The 26,308-nt window shown below is 41.4% G+C and overlaps 1 protein-coding gene across 1 annotated transcript; it reads left to right on the plus strand.

The window, feature by feature from the left end:
* The first annotated feature begins 1,164 nt into the window (after positions 1-1,164).
* Positions 1,165-26,012, plus strand: LOC145415305 (replication factor C subunit 4). Its single transcript, XM_080284576.1, has 9 exons — positions 1,165-1,294; positions 5,867-5,945; positions 7,489-7,586; positions 9,782-9,880; positions 14,027-14,223; positions 15,482-15,673; positions 18,011-18,126; positions 20,195-20,278; positions 25,898-26,012. The coding sequence occupies exons 1-9, from the start codon at positions 1,185-1,187 to the stop codon at positions 25,991-25,993; spliced, it is 1,071 nt and encodes a 356-aa protein (XP_080140702.1). The 5' UTR covers positions 1,165-1,184; the 3' UTR covers positions 25,994-26,012.
* The last annotated feature ends 296 nt before the right edge of the window (positions 26,013-26,308 follow it).

Below are 26,308 nucleotides of genomic sequence, written 5' to 3' on the forward strand. Positions count from 1 at the left end.
TTCAAGTAAGGGACAAGTTGATTCCCCATTTAGTCCCATAAATTGAGGTTTGAATGTATACCGTGTAATATTATTGGCTTATATTTTGCTTATAGTACTGGTAATATAATTATAGTAAAGGAAATACAATATTATTACTGTTAAATCTATTAGTAATATATTGTTATTTATTTAAAACACTTATACAGTACCGTACTTATGTTGCCAACTGAAAGCTCCTGTAACATTATTGGAACAAAAAAAAAAAAGCTCCCTTGGAGACTGCCCACCAGCCGACTTTTATTGTGGCCTTTCTGTTGTTTTCGTGTTCCTGCTGTATTTACGGACAATTATTGCATTCCGTATATTTTTGGGTAAGTACAGGTATGCTTGTGAAGTTTCAGTCCGTAGGCTAAGTTCCTTAGGAGTATTTGACTTTTTTTTCTTTTTTTTATGCTATTCAAGTTTGTCCAACACTTCATTTCATTAGAAATAGCCTGTTAGCAAGGTATGTCTTGTCCTCCCCAGCAATAAGTTTTTACTTTGGGGCACTCATGGCTTAGCTGTGTCGTGAAACTTTTGTTGTTTTTAGTGATTCTTGCCCAGTAAGATTTTGACCCTCATTTCCATTGGCAATGCTTCATTTGCCAGTAATATAGATTTTAGTTTAACCTAGCTCACCAGTGCTCTTTCAGTCTGATAATATTTAACATTTTATTTTTGCTATTGAAATGATTTTAATCAGCTTAGGAGGGGGAATTTTTTGAACTAGAGAGTCAGATATTGCCCTCATTTATTCCCTCACTACTAAAGTCTTTTCTACCAGAATTGAAATCATCTGGTGATAGGGTGAATAAAATAAAAAATGTCTGTGACTCCTCGGATTGAAGGGGTTATAGAGTCATTATTTGTGGTGAAGCAAAGTTTTTTTATAATGTATATTTTATTTGATTCTTATGATTTTGTTGGTCATTAATACAGCTGTTAGTTTCATAGGAGTCGGATTATACTTACTGGTACATTGAAATTATGTTTATTGTAAAGATTATATACCGGGTACAGCAGCTATGGTCCAGCTTCTTTTATTGTACAGTAGTGAAGACAGTTTCAGTATATGCATATGATTCTTCCATTTGAATACTACATAGCATTGTGAAGTAAATACCTGTAGCATTGTTTGTCTGCAGATTGAGTGAGTGGCCAAGATGCATGCCTTCCTCAAGACTGGGAAACTGGCAGCTGGACCTAGTACTGCAGGGCCCAGCAAGGAGAAGGTTGCTAAGAAGAAAGCTCCGACGCCCTGGGTGGAGAAATAGTGAGAACAGAATAGAAAAATTAAAGTTTTCTTTCCTTGTGATGCCCCACTTCCATTCCTCTCTCTTCCCTGTCTTCCACTCCCTTTTGCTCCCCTCCCTTCCTGTCCCCTCCCCACCTGGAAGAGGATTGTGAACTGCCGTAGACAGGCAACCCACCCTTCCAGTTTGAAGAATCAGTTGTAAGCTGAATAATATCATCAGGGTGTGCTTGGATGAAATGAAAAAGATGCCTGTGCTGAATGGGTTAATAAGTAGAAATGGAACTTATTACCTAATTTTTCTGTTTACTGTTAACTCATTCGCAAAAAACTTCACTTATAACAAGGACTTAAGGAATGGACAGGACAGAGTGATGATAAATTTTGATCTGAGAGGTGGTGGCCAACATTCATCATTTCCAAACAACTGGTATTGTACTTAATCTTACTCCCGTTATGTTGTAATAATAGTTTTCTTCCAGCTGCTGAAACATTATTTTATTCACTTTATGGGACACTTTTCTCTTGGGGAATTGTATTGTTATGAAGTGGGATTTGGTAGTTAGGTAGTCCAGAAGTTTCTCAATGTTTCTGGTATTTTACTGTTGCGTCTCGAAGTTTTTTTTTTATGCGAGGAAGAAGGAACCAAAGGCTGAGCCTGCAGAACGTTCCTTCCAAGAAAAAAAAAAAAAAGAGAGAGCCAAATTCAAGATCCATTCATTTTGAGATGCCTGGACACACTGCATTGGTAAGACTGGAGATCATAGGAAGTAGGAAATACAGACAGAGGGAGACAGTTCCAGAGTTGACCTGTTGCATAAATGAAGGACTGGGAGTAACAGTTAACTCTTGCATTAGAGAGTTGGACAGAAAAGAGATGAGAGTTTGTTACTAGACGGGTGCTATGCGCCTATCATAGAGGTGGAGGGATGCAAGCAGACAGTTCAGAGGAGCAGTGACCATGGAAGTAGCGATAGAAAAGAGATAAAGATGTAACCGTGCGGTGAAGAGACAGGTTCAAGAGAGCCAATAAGAGGAGGAGAGTTGATGAGACGAATAGCCTTTGACTCCACCCTATTGAGAAGAGCTGTATGTGGGGAGCGTTCCCACACATGAGAGTTGTACTTTACACGGGCGAATAAAACCCTTGTATTAAGTCAACAACTGTGCAGGGGTAAAGAAGGCACGGAGTCAGCATAGCACACCTAATCTCTTGGAAGCATATTTTACAAGAGATGCAACATGGTCTTTCCAGGATAAGTCCCATGTGAATGAAACCCCAAGCATGTTCAAGGATGATGCAGGATTGAGCTAGATATTATTAAAAATTAGTGGGTACTCCTGTGGAAGATTTTGATGGGTTGATAGGTGTAAAAACTGAGTCTTTGATGCATTAAAAACAACAAGATTATTTTTACGCCAGTCAGAGATACGAGCCAAGTCTGACATTAGGTTTTCCATAGCCTCATCCCATGTTTGTTGAAGTAACTGTTGAGATGGATGTTGTGGAAACTGAATGGAAAGGTGAAGGGTGGAATCATCAGTATACGAGTGGATAGGATTAGTTGTACAGCTTAGAAGATCATTGATGAATAAAAGAGAGAGAGTTGGTGATAGGACAGGGTCCTGAGGAACTCCACTGTTGATAGATCTAGGAGAAGAACGATGGCCGTCTACAACAGCAGCTATAGAACGGCTAGAAAGGAAGCTAGAGATGAAGGCACAGGTAGAAGGATAGAAACCGTAAGAGGGCAGCATGGAAATAAAAGAGTTATGCCAGACTCAATTGAAAGCCTTTGAGATGTCAAGTGCAATGGCAAAGCTTTCGCCAAAGCTCCGAAAGGAGGATGACCGGGAGTCTGAAAGGTAGGTGAGATCGCCAGTGGAGCGTCCTTGATGGAACCCATACTGACGATCAGAAAGAAGGTTGTGATAGGAAAGATGCTTTAAAATTTTTCTGTTAAGAATAGACTTGAAAACTTTTGAGACACAGTGTTATTGTGAGCGTAATTTTGTTAAGTTGTACATTGATTTTTATGCTCATTTCCTCTATAATGTTTACCTCCGCCAAGGAGGTTATGTTTTCACCCCAGTCCATTTGTTTGTTTGTTGGTTGGTTGGTTTGTGAGCAAGGTTACACAATAACTACTGGACGGATGTCCACGAAACTTGGTAGAAGAATGGGCCTTGGACCAGAACAGGCTCTATTAAATTTTTGTGGAGCTCTGTATAAAGGTGCAGATCCAGGAATTTTTTTTCACTTTCTTTAATATTGCATGGATCTTAATAAAAAAAAACAGGCATTGTTAGGATGTTGGTATCTACGAATGTGTACAGTTTGGAGCGGATCCATATAAAATTCGAGATCTAGTAGATTTAAATATGCATTTATAGGAGGGTAGTCTTTTTCCATATTGGATTACACTTGATTGAATTAAAAGGAACTGCATGTTGGGCCTTGGCGGAGGTATGTGCTCTGCTGAGTGCCATTGTAGTTTATTTTTGTGATTGTTAAATTATGTAATTTAATTGAAGTTTTATGCTAAATAATTTAGAATGTTAAGCAGTGTAAGAAAACTGGACATCTTGGATTTCTCCGAGTTGGCAACTGTTGCTGCTTCTAGAATGTAGATCATTCTAGAACAATTGAAGCTCATATAAGGATGGGGAAGAGACTAGAGGAGTTCAATCAGTTTTCAGTTCAGTTTGAGTGTAGTGCAGTGTCAGTGCAGGTAGTGAAGTTTGTATATCTTTGGTGCTTGTGAAAATAGTGAAGTGTTTTTGGCATACAGAGAAGTGTTATTACAGTTTGTGTATTTTCGATACTTGTGAAAATAGTGTTGTTGGGAAACAGTAAAGTGTTGTTGCAGTTTGTATATTTTTGTTTCTTGTGAAAATAGTGAAGTGTTGTTGGCAAGCAGTGAAGTGTTATTACAGTTTGTCTATCTTCGGTACTTGTGAAAACAGTGAAGTGTTGTTGGCAAACAGCGAAGTGTTATTACAATTTGTGTAACTTCGGTCTATCTGTCTATCTATCTTTTGCCAGACGCCATAATCCTGTAAGGGGTGGCCATTTGACTTTATTTGTTTTACAGGGAGGGGCACTAACTCTCCACCAACCCACTTGTTGCCACGTAGGGAGAACGTATGGTTTGGTTTTATGGTTACCATCCAGCGTTGTAAATGGTTTCTTGGCTTACAGGAAAACCATTTGGCTTGTCACTCAGTGTAAAGCCACCTGTAAAGAAAAGCAACATGAAGTGACAGGAAAGATGGGAGAAACAGGAAGAGAGGAGGGCAGGCACAGAAAAAGAATGATAAAGGCTAAGGAAGAAGTAGGCAGCGCTACATCAAGTGAGTGGATGATGGTTGCCACCACCTACCACTTTGGTGCGTGTGAGAATAGCGAAGTGAAGTTGGAAAATATTACGTGTAATTATTTGGAAAATAGAGACAGTGAACTTAAGAAGCCTGTGTTTATTCACCACGCCTGAGCTGATCTTGTGTACTGTACACCATATGGCTGCCTCTAGGAAGAGTAGCTCACTGGGCAACGTCCTTCCTATACTGATCTACTGCTTTTGGAGCCCGTGGCAGTGTGGGACAGGGACGTAACAATATGTAACCTTTATTAACCCCTGTAATATTTGGTGTCATTTCTGTATTGCATAAAATCATCTGAAGAATGTGAACATTAAGCTACAAATGATATAAACATAGTGAAAATGTTAACCCATTCACTACAGATGGTGTCGCCTTAATAAGCTGCATAAGACTGCTAAGTTGCATGTGGTGCTCAAAAAAGTAGGTGTTTTTTGGAGACTGTTTCTGGTCTCTTCCTTCCAAAGTATATCTGTTAAAAATAATGAAATAACCTGGTGGTAGTGAGCATAGACAAGGCATCAGTTTGAAGGTGTGAAGTTGTGACCATTCCCAGTTTCTCTTGAAATTATAAAGTTGATTTTTTTTTTTTTTTAAATGTGCTTGACTGGGCATAGGCTTCACAGCATGCTCTCAAGGCTTAGCAGTCGTCCAACATATCATACACCTCTACACCCACCACCCATATTGAATACATGCTAGAGCTGTTTCATACAGGACTGGTGTATTGGTATTTGCGGAGTTGTTTTTACGACATGTCGGCGGGTCTTCTGGTTCATCGGTAAAGTCTGCTGTACATGAAATTCAAATCCTTAAACTGTTCCCTGCCCCAGCGGAGATTTGAACCTGGGTCCGGTAGGACTGCAGGCCACCTCTCTACCGATTGAGCCCCCGCCTCCCAGATGTAGGCCCCTACAGGCACTGCTAATGGGACAGTAAAAGACTAAGTAATGGGGTTAATGAAAGATTGGGTAATGGGAGACTACTGAATTCAGTAATGGGGACAGTAAAGGATTGGATACCGGGTATAGATGGATTGGTTAATGGGGACAGTAAAGGATTGGATAATGGGGAAAGTAATGGATTGGATAATGGGGAAAGTAATGGATTGGATATTTGGGGTACCATAATAAAGGATTGGACAGTGGGTAAATAGTGCTTTGGCACTAGTAGGCACTGTACTGTAAACAATGTGTGATTTCCTTTCCTCAGTCGGCCCAAGACAGTGGATGATGTAGCCTACCAGGATGAGGTGGTGGCAGTGCTGAAGAAGTCTCTAGAGGGTGTTGATGTAAGTAGTTACATATTTATACATAATTTAGTAGCTTGTTCTGTGTGCTGATTGATTATGGTGTCTCACTTTTACAACTTACTGGTAGGAGTGGTAGTAATAAGTTTTATGATCTGAATTTTGCTTCTATTTTTTTTTCTCTTGAGCACTATTGACTGAATTTTTAATAACTGGGAATATTGTGCTGTCTTGGGTAATGGAAGAAGAGTACCATTCTTATACTGTATTTTCTGCTTATTGTTAAAGGCGGCTTATTGACTGGAATATTAGGCTGGAAAGCCCTTCTCTTGTACAGTGGAAGACAGAAGTCATGTCCCTGTTTTGTCTGAAGTTTATGTGTAACATGTGAAACATTATGAGAGTTCTACCACAGATACACATTCGTGGTTGGCTAGCCTGACTTTTCTCAGGTTTCATATCCGTTGCTGGTGGGATGACGATACAAATGAACCCCCCAAATTCCAAAGCCTTAACATCCATTTGCGAGAACAGCCGCGTCCATTAGACGAAATGTGAACCATATTCGGTCAGGCAGTGACTGCCTGGCCATTATATCTTACATCTTATGACAAAACGTCAGGCATATCCGGTATATACAGTACCCGGGTATGGAGAGGGCAAACAACATGTGTCCAACTTCTGGGAAGATGAGAGAGGACATGATATACCTTTATTTAGGAGGAACGAATCCCAAACAGACAGTGTAAACAATTGGTGTAAGGATAACTGCAGAAAAGTGGAATAGTTGATTTTGGGAAGAAAGCAAAATGGACAGCAGTCATCGTTCAGGTCAGCCTAGTGTTATCACACCAATACAGGACCAGCAAATAATTACAGTGTTGGACAATAGCACCTGTAAACAGTAAGAGATTAATTGAACCTAGAAATAAGCACACGAATAATTGTTCGTAGACTTCGGTCTTCTGGGTTTTCTGTTTGAACTCCAGCCTGTGGGATTCATTTCGCTGCTCATAACAAAACATTTGATTATCATGATACAGGAACTTTATCCTCATATGTAACAATGTTGTTTCATGACATAATGACAATCACAGCTTGTAATTACCAGTTTAAGCTAAGCAGAAGTTAAACTACTTAAGAATAAAAATAATATCTGGATATACCTTTTAGCTAATTGAGTTGCAGTGTTCATAACATGGCATGAAAAAGGGGAGCAGTTGAGAAACTGTTCATGTATAAATCAAGTAAAATTAGCAGTTGGAAAAATATACCTGAATATATTTATTTCATTTGGTTATCAGGAATACACTCACATCCACAGGTTCATCACCTGGAGCAAATGGCAACTCATGTCAGTGCTACCAACTGTCCCTATGATGTAAAGCAGAACGAAGCAAAAGTTGAGCCTTTCAACATATGTTTTTACCAAATTTCAGGGCACGACTTTTGTCGTTGACTGAACCTCTCAACACTGAGTGAGCAGTGAGAAACCTGTAGCATGATCTAATGCTGTACTAACTAGTGTATGTTATTCTAAGTACAATTGTCTGTTGAATCATTCCTTCTCTTCCATCTTTTCCAGTTACCTAACCTGTTGTTTTATGGCCCACCTGGCACTGGTAAAACTTCAGCCATCCTTGCAGCTACCAGGCAGCTGTTTGGGGACCTCTTCCGACAGAGGTCAGCATTACTTCTGTAACTATATCCTTCAGTCAGAAGGCTGCCTGATAGTCTTTTCTGATATGATGCTTGTTGTCAGAAGATAGCTTGAAAAATGATTGTAAAGATGAGCACATACCTTGAGCTGAACTAAATTAATTAATTTATTCAGCAGTATTCTGTATTTTAGTGTTAATTTATTTATTTGTCATTTTAATGTACACCCAAAGCAGCACTACATCCACTCACTCGATGTAGTGCTGCTTTGGATGTCTCCCCTTTCCTCTCTTTCATTCTTCCTCTTCTTTCTTTCATTCTTTCCTCCTCCTTCTGCCTACAGGTGACTTTACACTCCCTCTTCTGTCTTGCTTTCCTTCATTCTTTCCTTTTCCTTCTGCCTGTGGGTGACTCTATGCTGAGTTACAAGGCAAACGGTTTCCTGTACATGAGGAAACCATTTACTGCACTGGGTAGTAACCATGTACAGTAGCCAAATAATGACGCCTGGTGGTTTACTGAGTAATTAAGGCACTCCAGTCAGATTGAGCCGGTGCAGGTTTATATCCAAGGGGTGGTTGGGGTTTATTGCTCACATATGTAGGAGGAGGTCGTAGCATGGGCCGAACAGGGTAGTACTCCCGAGGGGAATGGGAATGCTGGTGATAGGGAGAGCTGGAGTTCCTGTTTCACTAGCTATCTAACCATCTCCCTTTGCTGACCTTTTCAGTGTGACAGTAACATGGAGAGTAGACCAGCATACTCTCCCAGACATTTCCTCTAACTATCTATGCACTACACCACATGCACTTTACATTTCACACAACTTATCCCACTACATTACAGGGGTTCGCGCCAGCAAGGGCATGCGACCAGAAAACTTTGCCCCTGCTACCTAGTGGCGGGCTTCTGGGGGGAGGCGTGGCGGGGGTTCCGCCGGCATAGATCATGAGTCCAGGGCGAGATGGGGCTCGGGCCTGTGCTAGAGGGTACAGGGCATTGCGGTTCCCAGGCTGCCGCTGCCGCCCGATAGAGGGGGGCCCGAACCTGGGCCATACAGCATTACACTCCTAATACTGTGCTAGTTACGAAGAAGTGTTATGACGAGGGTGTGAAATAAGCCGCAAAAGGGTGAAATTATGGGCCAAGTTGGTGTAAAATGGGTATAGTTTACATTATTAGTACCAGAACATGCTATTGTACTTATTTAATTTCAAACTTGTGCTTGAAATCTCACCTTGGGGGGAACCTTCTGATATAACAAACTATCAGCTGTAATGAACCTGACTTTCCCTCAATTTGTCCTTTATAACGAGGGTCTACTGATATCACTAATGTGCTAATCCCATTAGCTCAGACTTTCTCTGATTAAATGATTTTAACCCCTAAAGACTTGTGTCTGCCGAATGACAGTTTCGGAAAATGTAGCATAAAGTCCTATGTCTGTCGATGGTACAGAGCCTACCAAAAACTGGTGGTAGGTAGTACTGCCTCTTTTATGACATATTTAGGACCAAGCCAGTGGGAACTACAGTATCTGGTGGGGTATGGCCAGATTGGGCCTCTAGATGGGGGGAGGGAGTGACCCCCCTCCTGCCATCTCTCCACCTACCTGTTATCCACCGGGCTGACTCATTATGGCTTCCCAGCCCCCTATACCGCTATGTGCCCCCTGGATACTATAGCTGGTGTGCTTAGCAAACATAATTTCCACCCTTCCCCCTCACCCCTAACACCTCCCTTTCTCCCTCCATCCACTACCACACTTGGTCCACCTTCATCCCTTCCCGATGTTTCCAGGCTCTTGGGGTTTTCCCATGCGCACTGCTGTAAACTTTATTTTCCTTTCATGATCATTATTTCACTTTGTTTTATGTCTAGGAATATATGTTATATTGTTTACATTTGTGTTTGTATGGTTATTAGTCATTCTCTGGCAGATTCAAGGGTTGACTTTTTTATTTTTGACAGTCGCTAGTACAGTAACCATCGGATATCTGAGCGTGAAGTGTACATTTTCAGGTGTGTAAATTCAAGCTCTTGAGATCTGTATGAAAAAAGTTACAATCCAAGGAGGTTGAAAAATCGGACCCTAATTGTGGTTCTGGGGATAGGTGCTCTGAGAAATTTGTGGTCTTTAGGGATTAAATCATGCTTTATCTTTGATATATTTTCGGTTTATTTTGGTTACTTATTTACTGTATTTATACTTCTTCCAGAGTGTTGGAACTGAATGCATCTGATGAACGAGGAATTCAGGTGGTAAGAGAGAAAGTGAAGAGCTTTGCCCAGACTTCAGTGTCCAGCACAAGACCAGAGTAAGAAACAAACATTATAACATTGCTTTGCCTTTCAGTAATACTTTTCACTTCTCCCTGTGTGTCAGCAAATGGGTTGGGAGAGGGTTAGTGCCCTTCCCTGTTAAACAACTAACTCAAACAATCACTGCTTAAGGGTTTAAGGCATCTTTCTATGGATAGAATAGACTTGTATTTATACTTTGCTCAGATTTATCCATAACAGAATTGTCTCTAGGTTTAGGCTAGGTGCTAAAATTTATGATATCCATTTTGTATTTCAGAGTTCAATTCACCCAATTTAATGTGGGATATATGGTTAGGATAATGAAGGCAATTTAGGTAACTTCTTAACCATATCATGTGTTGTTTTAATTATTTACTTCTCATGTATTTAGTGGTAACTTCACGGGGCCGTTTTCATAGTCGCCCCCAACCAGCGTTCCGAGGCCTCTGTTTCGTTTGTTTTTCGTTCGTTTTTAAAGGCTCCAACATGCTTGCATGTGTCGGCCTTGGTCACCTAATGGCGGCTCTCCATGCTGCACGATCCATTGCAGCCTCCCTGTTCAGTCCCTTAACGCTAAGGTCACAATGACCTCGTCCCATGTCTTTCTCGGTCTACCCCTCATAACCCCACCCCCAATATAAACACTTCTCACCTTCCTCACCCAATTATCATCCCCCATCCTCTCCACATGTCCAAACCACCTCAATCTACCTCTCCTCATCACAACACCAATACACTCCAGTCCCATCCTACCTCTCAACTCTTCCATCGTAAACCCAGCCCCTCCAGTCCTTGGACACAGGGACGCACTGCACATCCACCTAATCATTGTCATTTCTGTACGTCTGAGCCGGCGAATATCCTCCTCCTTCACTGCCCAGGTCTCACTACCATACAGCATTACACTCCTAACACATGCTGCATACAAAGACCCCTTAGCACATAGAGAGAGCCCTCTCAATGTCAGGAGAGGCAAGAGCTCCCTGAACTTCTTCCAACCACTTCTCACCCTAGCCACAGAGCTAGCTCCAGCTCCACCTCCAGCACACAACATGTCTCCCAAATAACAAAACTCTTCCACACACTCAAGAGATTCACCTGCAAGTTCAATCCTTTCACGTCTGACAATCTCCACTTGCTCACCCCGGCACGCCATACACATAAAATCAGCATTATCTCGCAGTCCACCTCTGATACCACTACATCTCTTATGCACCCATTTATCATACACATCGCACAAGATGGAATTACTTCCCACGCCCTTGTGGCAAACTGCACATGGCCACTCTCCCTCGTCTTTGACAGTACCGCCACCAACCCTAGATATCATCACTTTTGTTTTATCTGCATTTACCCGTAAACCTTTTGCCCCATACCATCTCTCCACTTCCTAAACCTTTCCTCCGCCTCCCTTTCGTTCTCTGCAATCAACACCAAATCATCAGCATACAACAACTCCCACGGGAGTCCGTTTCTAAAGTCACGTGAAAGGGCATCGAGTACCATGATAAACAACATGGGACTCAAGACTGACCCCTGCTGTACACCAACATTCACGGAAAACTCATCACTCAAATCTCCATTCACTCTCACCTGGGTGTGAGCACCCACATTCATGGCCATAACCACCCTAACCAGCCACTCCTCCAAGCCAAGCTTTCTCATTACCCACTTCACCACCTCTCTAGGGACTCTGTCAAACACTTCTTACCTTCCTCACCCAATTATCATCCCCCATCCTCTCCACATGTCCAAACTACCTCAATCTACCTCTCCTCATCACAACACCAACACACTCCAGTCCCATCCTACCTCTCAACTCTTCCATCGTAAACCCAGCCCCTCCAGGACGTCCCGAACAAATTACTGGAACATTCTTGGGGAGCCTGCAGCCTTGCCAACAGACTGTCCTGAAAGTAATAAAGTAAAAGAATACAGTAATTACATGCAACATATTTTAATTAATATTTCAATATTATATACCCAATGTAATATTTCTGGGGTAAAAAACACACCCGGTATTGAAAAAAAATATACGTTTGTATTTTTATGAGACTTTCTACTATGTATCCGAATACTAGCCTTTCGCAGACTGGTGGAGGCTCCACAACAAACGGACCCAAAAGAAATACAAGAATCATTGTCTAATGCATATTTTCATGAAAATTCTAATATCTGATGCCCAATGTAGGAGTTGATATTGCTAACACCCTGTTTAGAAAAGAAAATGGTCATGTATTAATACTACAGTAAAAGTCCAATTCTTTGGCATCCAACTCCCCGGCAAATCTGACATTTCGGCAGTCTTGAGAAATAGTCCCATTTACGAAAATCTCTGATTGTTCGGCAGATTTTCCGATTTTTTTCGTCAGTCTTGAAATTCTCCATGATGCTCGCCAGCTAGCTACCCGCCTTTACCCGCCTTAGTGAGTGAGATAGTGGAAGTGATGGAACGAGTCTACCACCGCCAGGAAGCACAGAGGCTAGCTCTTTCTCCCATAGCATAAAGAGAGGACAATCATGTAATGGGTCTAGCATGGAAAAGAGAATCTGTTTCGCCATTCTTCCCCCATTCTTCCGAGTTGTTGCCGTGCTGCTGCCGACTTCTCTCGATTCTTCTGTGTGCATTGTGTGCAGTAGCAGACTCCAATCAACCCCTTCTGTTGTACATATGTGAATAAGGAACCTACTATAAGTTTAGTTAAGTGCATGTGAACTTGTAGGCCTACTGTACCATTGCATTTATATACAGTATGTTCACTAATTTCTTTATTTTTCATATTCATGTATAGTACTGTATTCATTACAGTATTGTACAGTATCAAACAGTATACAGTACTCTCTCCAAACACATTTGTAATGATATGAATAGTGATGATAGTGTTCACCGAAACATATAAGGTACTGAGTGGGTAGGGTTTTTGATAATTCGGCAATTTTGATTTTTCAGCACTTTCCTGGTCCCATAGATGCCGAAAAATCGGACATCTACTGTATATCTCCCTAACTGCGTCTCATCAATATTCAGTCTTTTTCTAATCATACCTTCTAGAACTCCCATTACCTTCATTATGTGCCCCAGAATTTTTATACCTATAATTTCCCCTTTCCAGGGCATCACCCTTCCACTTCTACACATTTATAATCACACTCTTTAGCCAATCATCTGGGATAATAGACTCATATATAATCGTATTTATTAAACCAGTAACTAACTCCACTCCTGTATCTCCTGAGGCCTTCACCATTTCAGCAGTTTACCCCGACACACCTACCCCCTTCCCCACCTACATCCTGCCTCTTATTCTGCCCACAGTAGTCATATAATGAGAATATATATACAGTGTTTGCGGATGAATTTTTACCTGTTATGTAGAGCCAAGATCTTTAAGGTGTGAGTTATGAGCAAATGATTGTATTAGGGTACTCATTTCACTGTGCTTTGTTTGTTGTCTCTACTTTTATACTTGTTGCTGGATCCTACCCACATTTTTGAGGTTTTGAGGTATGGGGAGGGGGAAATATAATTGAGTTGCTGCTGCTGGTGAAACATATCTCAAGAACACTATACATGTAAGACAAAAAAAATCTTTTTTAAAACAAGTTCCCAATATCTTGATATCTGTACTTGCTTGTGCAGTCTGGTCTCATTGTACAGCAGTTCATTATGCGATAAATAGTGCAAGTGCATAACAGATATGTTGTGCAGTGTGCAGTATTAAGTGAAGTGATACCTTTTTGTGTAGAGTGATCATCCAGGCTTTCCAGGTGTTCCTTAGTCACGGGGGAGACCTTTGGTGACAACTGGGACCAGTCTAGGATAAACTTCAGGCGGGGGGCCGAGTTCTGGGGGGCATTTTAGGTTTTGCTGTCGAGACCATCCTCCCAAACCCCATTGAACCCATGTTATATCAACCTCATGCAATAAATTGTTATGCGATAGCCTAGATCTTCACTTGGCGCAACCCTATCGCATAACAAGATTGTACTCTTCATGGAACCTTTTACAGTAGTTTATACTTTTGACCGCACTGCATTATATTAATTGTTTGTATTATGTATCTTGCTCTTAGTCATTACTATTGTTATTAGTATTGTGGTGTTCTCTGAGGCTGTTAATTTACATGAATAAAGAAATGTGTTCCTTCTGTTGATTACAGTGGAAAGCCATGCCCACCCTTCAAGTTCATCATCCTAGATGAAGCTGATTCTATGACTAAAGATGCCCAGGCTGCTCTCCGTCGCACCATGGAGAAGCAGTCCAAAACCACACGCTTCTGCCTTATCTGCAACTATGTCTCACGCATCATTGAACCACTCACCTCACGATGTGCAAAATTCCGCTTCAAACCTCTTGGTATGTTCTTGACACTTTTATAAATAGGAGTGCAGGGGTGCTAGTCTAGTCTGCTGAGTCCTGGCATTTAAGGCAACAGTGAGTGATATTGCACGAGCAATAAACCCCAACCATCCTTCAGGTGGAACCTATACATGCTGTACGAGTATTTGGTTGGAGTGCCTTAATCCACCAAACCACCTGGCATCATTTTGTTAATAATGCATTTAGTTTTTCATTCATCTATCCATCATCCAATCCAGTGCTGCCCCATGATGAGCGTAAGTGCCTGGGGCTAGGCACGTTGGTCCTGACATTTAAGATGAGAGTGACTGGCCTCACTCATCCTTGTGTCGCATTACATGAGCAGTAAACCTCAACCATCCTTTGGATACAAACCTACACAGGCTCAATCCGATTGGAATGCCTTAATTACCCACTAAACTACCAGGTCCCATAATTTGGTTATATGGTTACCACCTAGCATAGTAAATGGTTTCCTGGTGTACAGGAAACCATTTTGCTTGTCACTCAGTGTAGTCACCCATAGGGAGAAGGAAGAGGAAAGAGTGAAGGAAATAAAGACAGAGGAGATTTTAGAATGCTTTCCATCTGTTTAGTTTTAAGTGTTTGCATGCAGTATTGTGACTTTTCATCTTAAATTTCACTTTTGATTAAATTTAACCAGTGCATTTTCTGATTTCATCTTAAATTTCACTTTTGATTAAATTTAACCAGTGCATTTTCTGATTTTCTTGTTTATATTTTGTTGGTAAAAGAAAACTATATGCATATAAAATATGCATCTCTTCATGTAGGTAGCTATTGAAGACCATTGTTCATAGAAGTCTAGTCATTAGTAATAATAATAATAATAATAATAATAAAAAAAAAAAAAGCTGTGTAAACAAAAGATTCACCAAGTTTGAGTTATGTGGGATCAGTAAGTTCAACAACTGAAGTTTACTGAAAGGAAGGAAGGTAAATTGAAGCAACATGATTGAGTTTACATTCTTGTGTATAAACACTGAAAATACTCGTCACAAGAACAGAAAGGATTGTGATGAACTATATTCCTACTGTTGTATGGAATGACACACAGTCATGTGTCCCTGTACATTCCATGGTAAATGGTAGCATACATTTATATTTAGGGCAAGTTCTTACCTAGCCTAATTGTCATAAATCCATTGGTACACATTGGCTCCACTTATATTTGATAACTTTCACAAGCAAAGGTAAGCAGTGTAGTGTTGTACATTGTTTCCTTGATTTTCAGCGCAGGATATACTAATTAAGCGCCTCAGCCACATCTGCTCAGAAGAAGGCGTTCAGTATGAGGAGGGTGTGCTGGAGACCTTTGTAGAGACTAGTGATGGAGACTTAAGACGTGCCATCACCACCCTACAGTCAGCTGCCAGGCTACGAAGTGGCGAGAGCATCAGGAAGCAGGATGTTTATGAGATTGCTGGTCAGATCATTCCTCCATCAAATTGTTCCCTGTTACCATTCTTTTCAGCACTGGTAAGGTTCCTGGTCCATTCTTGGTGAGGCTCTGTACATCCCTAGGGATGCCAGTTCCCTACACAGTTTATGTACTGTGCTAGCAGAGGTACCTGGTGGGTGCCTGAGGAAAACCCAATGATCGAGCATACCGGCATTGCCTGGGACCACTGATGGGCACTCCCCCACGGGAGTGGGGAAAAGACCCCCGGGGTCTCAATTTACCCATTGAGCCTGTGTACCTAAATTCCTCCTTGAGCCCATTTCCCCAGGGATCTGTTCCTACCAATGACTTATTTTCGCACTATCCACCCACTCTCCAACCTTGCCCACCCCATCAATCTATCCAGCTGTCTGACCTGTTGTAACTAATAATGCTATGGTTGTAGAAGTAAAATATTCTATGGTAATTGGCTACAAAAGTTCCACCGTATTGACTTAATTATTTCCAATTAGTTCTAATCTTGGCCATCAGGGACACCATTTTAGTAACCAGAATGCACACATCTAAATTCGTTGTAAAAATTAATACCAGTTAAAGCTGTTTGGAGGGTTCTTTATGCATCCTTCACGACTTCTATAGAAAACAGACAAACATTCTCTTCTAGGGCACGTCCACGCGTGTACTTGAACAAGTTCTGGCAACATGTAAGAATAATTTCAAATATAGTGCCATGGTGACCAAGGCCGACCCATGCAAGCATCTTTGAGCCTTCAATACCAAAACCGAAAAAGAAAAAGAAAATGAAAATGAAAACCATACTGTACATTCCAATAGGGAATCAGACACTTCGATGTTCTTCCACAGCTTTACCAAGGTAAATATTGAGCTAATATTTTGTTACTATATACTTTGGCACGTGTTCTCTCAATTCCGAAGACAAAATTTGGCCTTTGGGAAATTTCATTTTTACCCCTATGTCTGTGCACCACGGACACCTCCAAAAAACCGCCATGAGCAGTTAATGGTAATATGGATAATCATGTATGTTTTGATGTCTAACTATGGCAGATTGACCTGAAAACAGTGCCAAAATTAGGAGGGGTACTGTACATACAGTTGTTTATAGGTCAGGTGTGTGTGTGTGTGTGTGTGTTTTAATGGTTTTCTTGGTGTTTTGCATTACTTTGGATATTCCTATGTGCATTTTGATGTCTAAATATGGCAGACTGACCTGAGAACAGTGCCACAACTAGGAGGGGTACTGTACGTACAGTCATGTATAGGTAGAGTGTTTTTTTGTTTTCAGTGTTTCCTTTTCATGATTTTGTTGGTGTTTAGCATTGCTTTGGATATTCCTATGTGTGTTTTGATGTCTAAATGTGACAGATTGACCTGAAAACAGTACCAAAATTAGGAGGGGTACTGTACATACAGTGGTGTGTAGGTAGGGTGCTTTTTGGTTTTCATTGGTTTTCTTCCATGGTTTTCTTGGTGTTTAGCATTACTTTGGATATTCCTATGTGTGTTTTGATGTCTGAATGTGGCAGATTGACCTGAAAACAGTGCCAAAATGAGGAGGGGTACTGTGCATAGAGTCGTGTGTAAGTCGTCTTTTTTTTGGTTTTAATTTTTTTTAATGGTTTTCTTGGAATTTAGCATTACTCTGGATATTCCTTTGTGTGTTTTGATGTCTAAATATGCCTGAATGATTGGAAAACATTGCCAAATTAAGCATAGGTACTGTACAAATAAGTTAGGTATAGGTTGGAGGTGGGTATAGGTAGGGTCTGATGTTACCACTATCCTGATGTGCTTTTGGCTCTTTTATGTCCAGGTTAATGAGGGATTACTGTAACTCACTTCCACTGTTCTTACTCTTGACTGGTATCCTTCCAACAAGGTTCAGGCTTCACTTCCACACTTTATAGTATCACAATCCGGTACTGTCATGCAGCGACCTTTTTACATCCATGCTCACTTCCCTGTTTGTTATCACTGCTTTCAGAGAATCAACAACCTTTCTTCCCTGGTGTACCCTTTTGGACTCAGTCATTGGCTGTTTTTTTCATTATTGTATTTTAAAAAAAAGTAGAAGTAGTTTTAACCCCAAGATTATGTGAGTGTGAACCCAGTAGACTGCAGACTGAAGTTGTCTCTCTCCTTCAGTCAGCCATCCCCCTGTCAGGAGATAGGGGAGGAGTTGGTGGGCATTTACATAACCAGGTAGTGGATTTGCCCAGCTATGTCTGTGCATGAAGGTGCCCTTCTTTCGACCTTAAATGAAGAATGTCTTTATGTTGCTGTTGCCAGTACAATTTTCTGATGCATTTGGATTGTTTATATTCCCCTGTATTGCTGCAGGAGTGGTGGAGGACTTGTGGCTGGATGAACTTATGGACATATGCACTACTGACTCTTATAAGATGCTGAATGACTTTCTGAACTCCATGATGGCCGAAGGGTACTCTGCTAGTCAGGTGAGTAAGAAATCAATGATAAGAGGTAGTTGTGATTACTGGTGTTGCCATATTTTTTGCTGTACATTTACTTACTCAGAGTTTACATCTTCAGTACAACTTTTAGTTAGAGCTTGCCTCCTCAGTACTTTCTTTTTTCCTTTCTTTCTTTTTTAAAGGCAGCTAAGGAGAGAGTCCTCCGTAAAGAGTGTGGGTTAGAAGCAGTCTCCATTAACACCTGTAGTACAGCGATGTATTATGTTTTATTCATGCTACTGTCAAATGACATGATTTAACATAAGAGAGAGACCCATGTAGTTAAAGGGTTGAAAATTACTGTACCAAAGTTGCATAGAAAAGAACATGATTGTGGACAATGAGAGTTTGAAACCACACACATTAAATAAGCAGAGGAAGACAAATTAATGTCTGTTGAATGTCTGAAGATCATTAAAGCAGATGATTTAGTTTTAGCTACTCTTAGTCCCAGTCTTACCCTAGAGGACCTAGACCACAGCCTGCAGTTGTCATGTATATCTAAATCTCTAGTTGTTGCCTGCTACAGGGTGAAAGGGGACAAAAGGAAACAAATTTGTCCTTTACACCCAATGATCAGATGGGTTGAGCCAGTACAATTGGATGTTGCACGTAAGAGCTTACATCTGAGGGATGATTGGGGTTTATTGCATAATTCCACTCCAGGAAAAGCAATTCGTAATGCTCGCCTTAAATGTAGATCAGATATTCATTCTTAGAACTTTAGTGGAAAAGTTTCTAGAGAAGGGAAAAAAGTTGTATGTGGCTTTCATGGATTTGGAGAGAGCATATGACAGGGTGGATAGACAAGGATTGTGGAAAGTGTTAAGAATATATGGAGTAGATGGGAAGTTGTTGAATGCTGTGAAGAGTATGTACGATGGGGCGAAGGCTGCAGTGCGTGTGGATGGTGAACGGGGTGAATTTTTCTATTTGAAGGTTGGGTTGAAACAAGGATGTGTCATGTCTCCTTGGTTGTTCAGTCTGTACTTGGATGGGGTTATAAAAGAGGTACACGGTAGGGCAGTGGATGTTGGAGTGGCCCTGGTGAGAGAGGGCAGTGTTTGGAAACTCCCTGTACTGTTGTTTGCATTTGATACGGTGTTGTTGAGTGAAGATGAAGGGGAGCTGCAAGGCTTGGTGGATGAGTTTGGAAGTGTGTGTAAGAAACGGAATCTAAAGGTGTATGTAGGGAAAAGTAAAGTGATGGTCTTTGAGAGAAGTGAAGTCAGTGAATGTACAATGAGGTTGGATGATGAGGAAGTGGAAAATTAGTGCATTTAAGTACTTGGGTAATGTGATGAGTAAGGATGGAAATTTGGAGGCTGAAGTGCTTGGAAGAGTACAGCAAGGAGGAAAGGTTGCTGGTTCCCTGAAAGTAGTGATAAGAAACAGGGAAGTGAGCACAGAAGTGAAAAAGTTACTACATGACAGTATTGTGATGCCAACACCAATGTATGGAAGTGAAGCCTGGACATTGTTAGAGGGACACAAGTCAAGTGTGAGAACAGTGGAAGTGAGTTATTTGAGAGGAACCTGTGGAGTAACATGGAGAGACAGACTGACAAATGAGGATGTAAAGGAGTGTTGTGGTGTGGATGTGGATGTTATAGGAGGCATTAGGAGAAACACACTTGAGGTGGTTTGGCCATGTGGAGAGGGTGGAGAGTGAGAGACTGACGAGGAGAGTGTATGTGAGTGAGGTGGAGGGGGAGAGAGGGAGGGGGAGGCCAAGGATGAGATGGAGGGTTGGAGTGGAGAGGTATATGAGAGAGGGGGATGTGAGTTGGGAGCAGGGCAGTGAGATGGCGGGGGACAGGACGATGTGGAGGCGATTTGTTTGTGGCCACCCCGTGTGGGTTTAAGGCATCTGGCAATAGATAGATTGATAACAGACTAACCAGTTCAGGAATTGAACATGGGTCCATCCATTTGTGAGCTGGACATGCTAACCCACTAATCCATGAAGCAGCAGTTCCTGATGCATGTTGCAGTTGAAGAACAAGATATAATTCTCAGTATCACAGCATTAAGTTTGCTTTTCTTCTTGCAGGTGATGAGCCAGCTGCACGAGAAGATTGTGTTTCATGACATACTGACAGACTTACAAAAAGCAACCATCTTGGAACGAATAGCAGTAAGCATATGATTTTAGGACTGTAATAATTTGTTGGATGGTGAGTGGATGTATGTCTGGATCATTTCCCTGGCTGCTGTGTTGATAGTTTTCATATTTTGGCATTCCTGAGCTTTTTTCTAAACCCTCTCCTCCCCAGTAAGGTTAAGGTATTGGTAATAATTTCATTTTTCTTACAAGTTTTTCATGGTGAAGACAATTCTAGTACTTTGTTTTATTCCAAGTAATACCAGATGACATTATTCAACTGAGAGTGAGTATAGGAACCTGAGAGTGGTAATGCTGTCACCATTAACCCTCATATGGTCGTGACAACTCTAGAAGCTATTGTCTGTTCCTGTCAACACTATCTATGTATCCGTTGCCAGATGCCTTAATCCCGTAAGAGGTGGCCACAAACAAATTGTCTTCACATTGCCCTGTCCCCTGCCATTTCATTGCCCTGCTCCCAGCTAACACCCTCCTCTCTCATATACCCTTCCACTCTAGCCTTCCATCTCATCCTTGGCCTCCACTTCACTCTCATATACTCTCCTTATCAGTCTTTCAATCTCCATCTTCTCCACATGGTCAAACCACCTCAGTGTGTTTCTCCTAATGCTTCCTATCACAACCTTATCCACACCACAACGCTCCTTCACGTCCTCATTTGTTAGTCTGTCTCTCCATGTGACTCCACATGCTTCTCTCAAATAACTCATTTCCACTGGCCTCACTCTTGACATGTGTTCCTCCAACAAGGTCCAAGCTGCTTCACTTCCATACGTTAGAGTTGGTATCACAATACTGTCATGCAGTAACTTTTTCACATCCATGCTTGTGTCCCTGTTTCTTATCACTGCTTTCAAAGAACCAGCGACCTTTTTTGTATCCTTTCAAACACTTCACCCTCTAAACTTCCATCCTTACTCATCACACTACCCAAGTACTTAAACACGCTCACATTTTCCATTTCCTCCTCATCCAACCTCACTTCATTTCTCTCAGAGACCATAACTTTACTCTTCCCTACATGTACCTTTAGATTCCATTCTTTAAACACTCCCAAACTCATTCAACAAGCCTTGCAGCTCCCCTTTGTCTTTGCTTAACAGCACAGTATCATGCAAACAACAGTACAGGGAGTTTCCTTACACTGTCCTATCTCATTAGAGCAGCTCCAACATCCACTGCCCTACCTTGTGTCTCTCTTATAACCCCATCCATTTACAGATTGAACAACCATGGAGACATGACATATCCCTGTTTCAGTCCAACCTTCAAATAGAAAAATTCACACAGTTCTATGTCCACATGCACTGCAGACTTAGCACCCTCATACATACTCTTCACGGCATTCAACAGCATCCCATTTACTCCTTACAATAGGATCTCACGAATAACCGCTTCATTAGTAATGTTTTTGGCAGTAACAGTAAGTTAGAATAGATACCCAATTTCTATAATAACATTTGGATTCACTTGAATAATGGTTCTTTCGTGAAAATCAAGTTTTTATACTACAAGTATGTCCATAACTAGATGAGGAATGAAACAGACAAATAAGGAGAGATGAAGGAAATTGCTGAAAATGTGAGCAGTAGTGAGGAGGAGATGGAGGATCCTCCCCTGACTCACCTGTGCCATCCCCATCACCTCCACGGCCCCGCCTGACTCACCAGCCGCTTCCCCCTCCACCTCCACATCCCCACTTGACTCACCTGCTCTACCTGGCATACCTGTAACATCTGCCATAATGATTGTTGCTGCATTGTGGAAGAATTATAACATTCGACAGGCTGTAAATTTCTTCATCAAGTCTGGAATAATACAACATTAGCTACCGTTAAACACACTTGGTTGGCACTCCTGCCAAATCTCAAGTCTGCTGAGACGGAGAGAGAGTGGCCATCAGAATTAATGACTAATGATTGGACTTTTAAATCAAATTTCAAGAAAATACCAGAAACAGTATCACAACCGAGTGAAAGCCCGCAGTAGTCACTCATCATTCGTTTTCTTTCACAACCCGGGGCAGCCGAGGAAGAAGAACAGAGAAGGGTTGAGTAGATGAAGACATTGTTGACTCTGGGGACTTTCCTGAAGATTTTGACTTTGTGGGGTTTGATGAACTGTTGACGGAAGTTGGTGACCCTGGCACGAGAGGCAGGAATGGGGATGAGGCCAGCAAGGAGTCGGGGTATGCCGCAGCAGCCTCCATGTGCGAGCCTCGGAACGGTCATCACACCTAACACTTCATTAACTCCTTTAACCCTTAGCCGCCGGGGGTTTCCTGGCCACCGCACACTCCTCCCTACGGGCGATTTCCGAGATTTTGGGAAAAATACCCTTACTTCAAACCCTTATATCTGACAAACTATAATAGCTAGAGATTCAAATAAAAGTTCATAAGACTCAACAACTCTTCCTCTTTCCAATGAAGTTATCCCGAGGTCTCAAGGCGGTCCTGTCGATGAATAAGGATGAGTTGAAGATGAGTGGTTTTTCATGTTTTGGTGTGTGGCTCCGATCGCGCGCCACTGGCCATGGCCTTGGCCCAGCTGGCTAGGGTTGGCAGCACTGCCTGGAGTGGTATTTGTAACACTGCCCGTGCGTCCTTGGATGGAATGCAGAAGATTCCGCTCGTTTTTTCTACTCCTCCTTACTCACTGCCCTGAAAATGAGTCATCACCCAATTCATGTGGCTCACCCAAGGATTTACCGCCCACTCCATTATGCCTCTATGCCCCGTAGGTGTGTGGGATATGAAATATCGTTGTTTTTCTGTACTCACTTCTTCCGTAAGGAATATTTCTCCATTACTTCGTTTTTCTGTACTCACTTCTTCCGTAAATAATCATATTTCTCCTTTACTATGACACTTTGAACTGTTCTGTACATCACCATTACGCATAATTGCACTTTGACAAGTAAATGTTGTTGCTCTTTCATGCATTATCGTAGAATATGAGGTAATTATTTGTACTGTAAATCAGACTGCTTTGTACTAACCAGGGTTATTGTGAAAATCATGTAAATGTTTCACACAACTAGCATTATGTGTTCTTCACGCCACAGATACACTGATGCTCATATTTGGCTCAATCTCCCTGAGTATTGAGTGAAATAATTTAGGTATAGCCAAGCAGGTATTGTTCTTTGTGGCCTGCTCACAAGTGGTTTTCTTTCAGGTAACACTTAGGCAAACGGAAAATATTTCCAATAATTTTCTAACCAATATCCAATACACAGTATCAGTTTCTGTATTGCACTTACTATAAATCACTTATATGCACTTGTAGAACTTATTATAAATGACTTACATGTTAGCACTTATTATACTTCACTCATACTATCACACTTTTCACTCATTTATAAAAATACATAAACTTGTGCATTGCTGTACACTATTTATACTTCCTTACACACCTGCTCAGCACTCACGCTCGGAGTGATACTCTGAGAAGCATTTGGGGCATAGGAGGACCTTGCATTCTGCACATAGATACGAGGTCTCTTCGTGTTGGGGGACGGCGTTTGGTTGTGCGGCAGACGTGGCACTGCCTGTATGTCAGACGACCTGCTGCGGTTCTCCCGATCTCCACAATCTTGTGCCGAAGGAACTACTCAGCACAGCTGAGCCTGTCTGCTGGAGCCGCTGTCCCCCACCTAGCACCTGTCACCTGAGCAGTTGAATATTGCTCAAGGAGTTCGCGTGCCAGCTCTATCTCAAACTCTCGTAGAGAGAGAGGTTTCCTGACAAGCTCCTTGAACAGTATGAAACTGCTCAGGACGGCGATATCAAGAAGATGTAAGAACGCCTTCTTGTACCACCTGCAGGACTTACGTAGGCAATCGACCTCTCCAATTTGCATGTCTGATTTATCAACCAGCCGCATGTTGATATTGTAATCGTTGACTGCATCTGGCTTTACCATGGGTTCCCTGGTCCTGTAGTCTGTTTTACCAGTTTCCTCTAGCACACCCTTATGAACTGTAGACAGCATGTTAACTCATCTCTTGTCATGCCAGAGAAGGGCTAACATGTTCCCACATTTCTTTGTCAGAAGGGCTCCTTTCTCAGTATTTGGTGGAAATACTAGGTAATTCTTTCTGTTGGCCCTAACAGTTCCACAGGACCCAGTACCATGGTTAAGCAAATACTTTGTCAATGCCGGGGCTGTGTAATAATTGCCAGTATACAGAATGTGGTGCCTGTTGTAATACCTTTCCATCAGCATTTTCACTACTGATGCAGAGACACCATGAGGATCATCGCTAGGTATATCAACATCTGTTGCTGAGTAACCTGTTACATCTTGCACATATCCAGTTTTACAGTCACAAAGCACAAAGAATTTGAGGCCAAATCTGTGAATGCTTTGATGGCTCATACTGAATAGATGCAAACCTGCCCCTGAATAACACCAGCGACTCGTCAGTAACCACTTTCTGGAACGGACCGAATACCCTGGAGAATGACTCTTTCAGTATTGTAAGGATTGGTCTTATTTTCCATAACCTGTCGTTCGGTGCAGGCCCATAATTTCGATTGAAGTGTAGGAACCTCAGGATTGCCTTCCACAACCCTTGTCTCTCCACCCTGTCATATGCTTTCTCCAGATCCATAAAGACTGCATACAACTTCTTTCCCTTCTTTAGAAACTTTTCCACTAAAGATCTAAGAATGAAAATCTGATCTACACAACCTCTTTCCTTCCTAAAACCTCCCTGTTCTTCTCCAACTAATTCCTCTGTTATTTCCCTAACTCTGTCAGTAAGTATCCTGCCATATACTTTTCCTGTTACTCTAGGAAGACAAATGTCCCTTTGATTGCCACACACTTCTTTTTCCCCTTTTCCATTGTACAGGGGAATATTTATACCTGACTTCTAATCCTCTGGGACTTTACCTTCCTCCCAGGCCAATTTGCACATTTTCTGCATTGTTTCTATTACTATCTCTCCTCCATGCTTCAGCATATCACCACACACTCCATCAATTCCTGGGGCTTTCCCTGCTTTGACTTTCTTTATTGCTTCCACAACTTCCATCCTGTTGATTTCTTCCTTTCTTCTCACATCCCTCCTCCCAGCCATTCCCCAGCCACTTATACTCATATTACTTTTATTTTCTTTGTTCAACAATTCCTTTAAAATGTTCTCTCCATCTGTGCACTTTTTTTCCATTCTCCACTAGTAATCTACCATTTTTATCTTTCACTCCCCAACTAGCTTCTTTAACACCAGATATTTTTATTTGGCTAAGAATTTTAGCCATAGGAGCCTAAGAATTTTAATGAATTATGGAACCAAATACACAACTGTGATATGCAATTGTCAAACTGGGAAATGAATTCAGAGTAAATGACGGCATTGCTCATTTAAAATAAAATATAAGCTTTTTTTTTTTTTTTCCAGCTGCAATTTTTCTTTCCTTCCAAGCTTTTTAAAGATTGGATGGTGAGTGGATGGATGTATACTGCATTTTGCTGGGCATTGATAGTTGTCCTGCTTTTGACCTTCCTTTTCCGGTTTCTGGGTTCCCCCATATAAGTAAGCAAAAGAGTTTGGATGATGATGATGATGATGGTGATTTTTGTGTTACACGTACATGTAATCACTCCCTTTCTTTGCCAGGTGTGTGATCATCGACTGTTGGAAGGCGGGGATGAATTTCTTCAAATTCTGGACTTATCATGCCTCATCATGAAACAGTTTTGCCATCCAAACTAAAGAAATTTACAATATTTTTATTTAAATTTAAGTAAATATAGTTTTGTGTAAATTGTTGGGATGGAGTGTTGAAACTGTAAGGCTAGAAAGGTGAGTGAATGAATGTATGGTGTATTTCATTGGGCAGTATGTTGGTACTTCACAACTTCTGTTTTGTGGCTCCTATATTTGAATCCTTCCCAATCCGTTTATACATAAGAGGGAAGGGTTGGAGTTACGATACTGATGGTAACTATATACATTGCCCATCGTAGCATAATGCCGTGTTTGCAATTTTTTTTTCATTAAGGTTTTCTCTATTACAGATCACCGACA

This window comes from Coenobita brevimanus, chromosome 102 (genome assembly GCF_032717465.1).
Source record: "Coenobita brevimanus isolate Jiangsu-jjx chromosome 102, ASM3271746v2, whole genome shotgun sequence".
Taxonomy (NCBI): domain Eukaryota; kingdom Metazoa; phylum Arthropoda; class Malacostraca; order Decapoda; family Coenobitidae; genus Coenobita; species Coenobita brevimanus.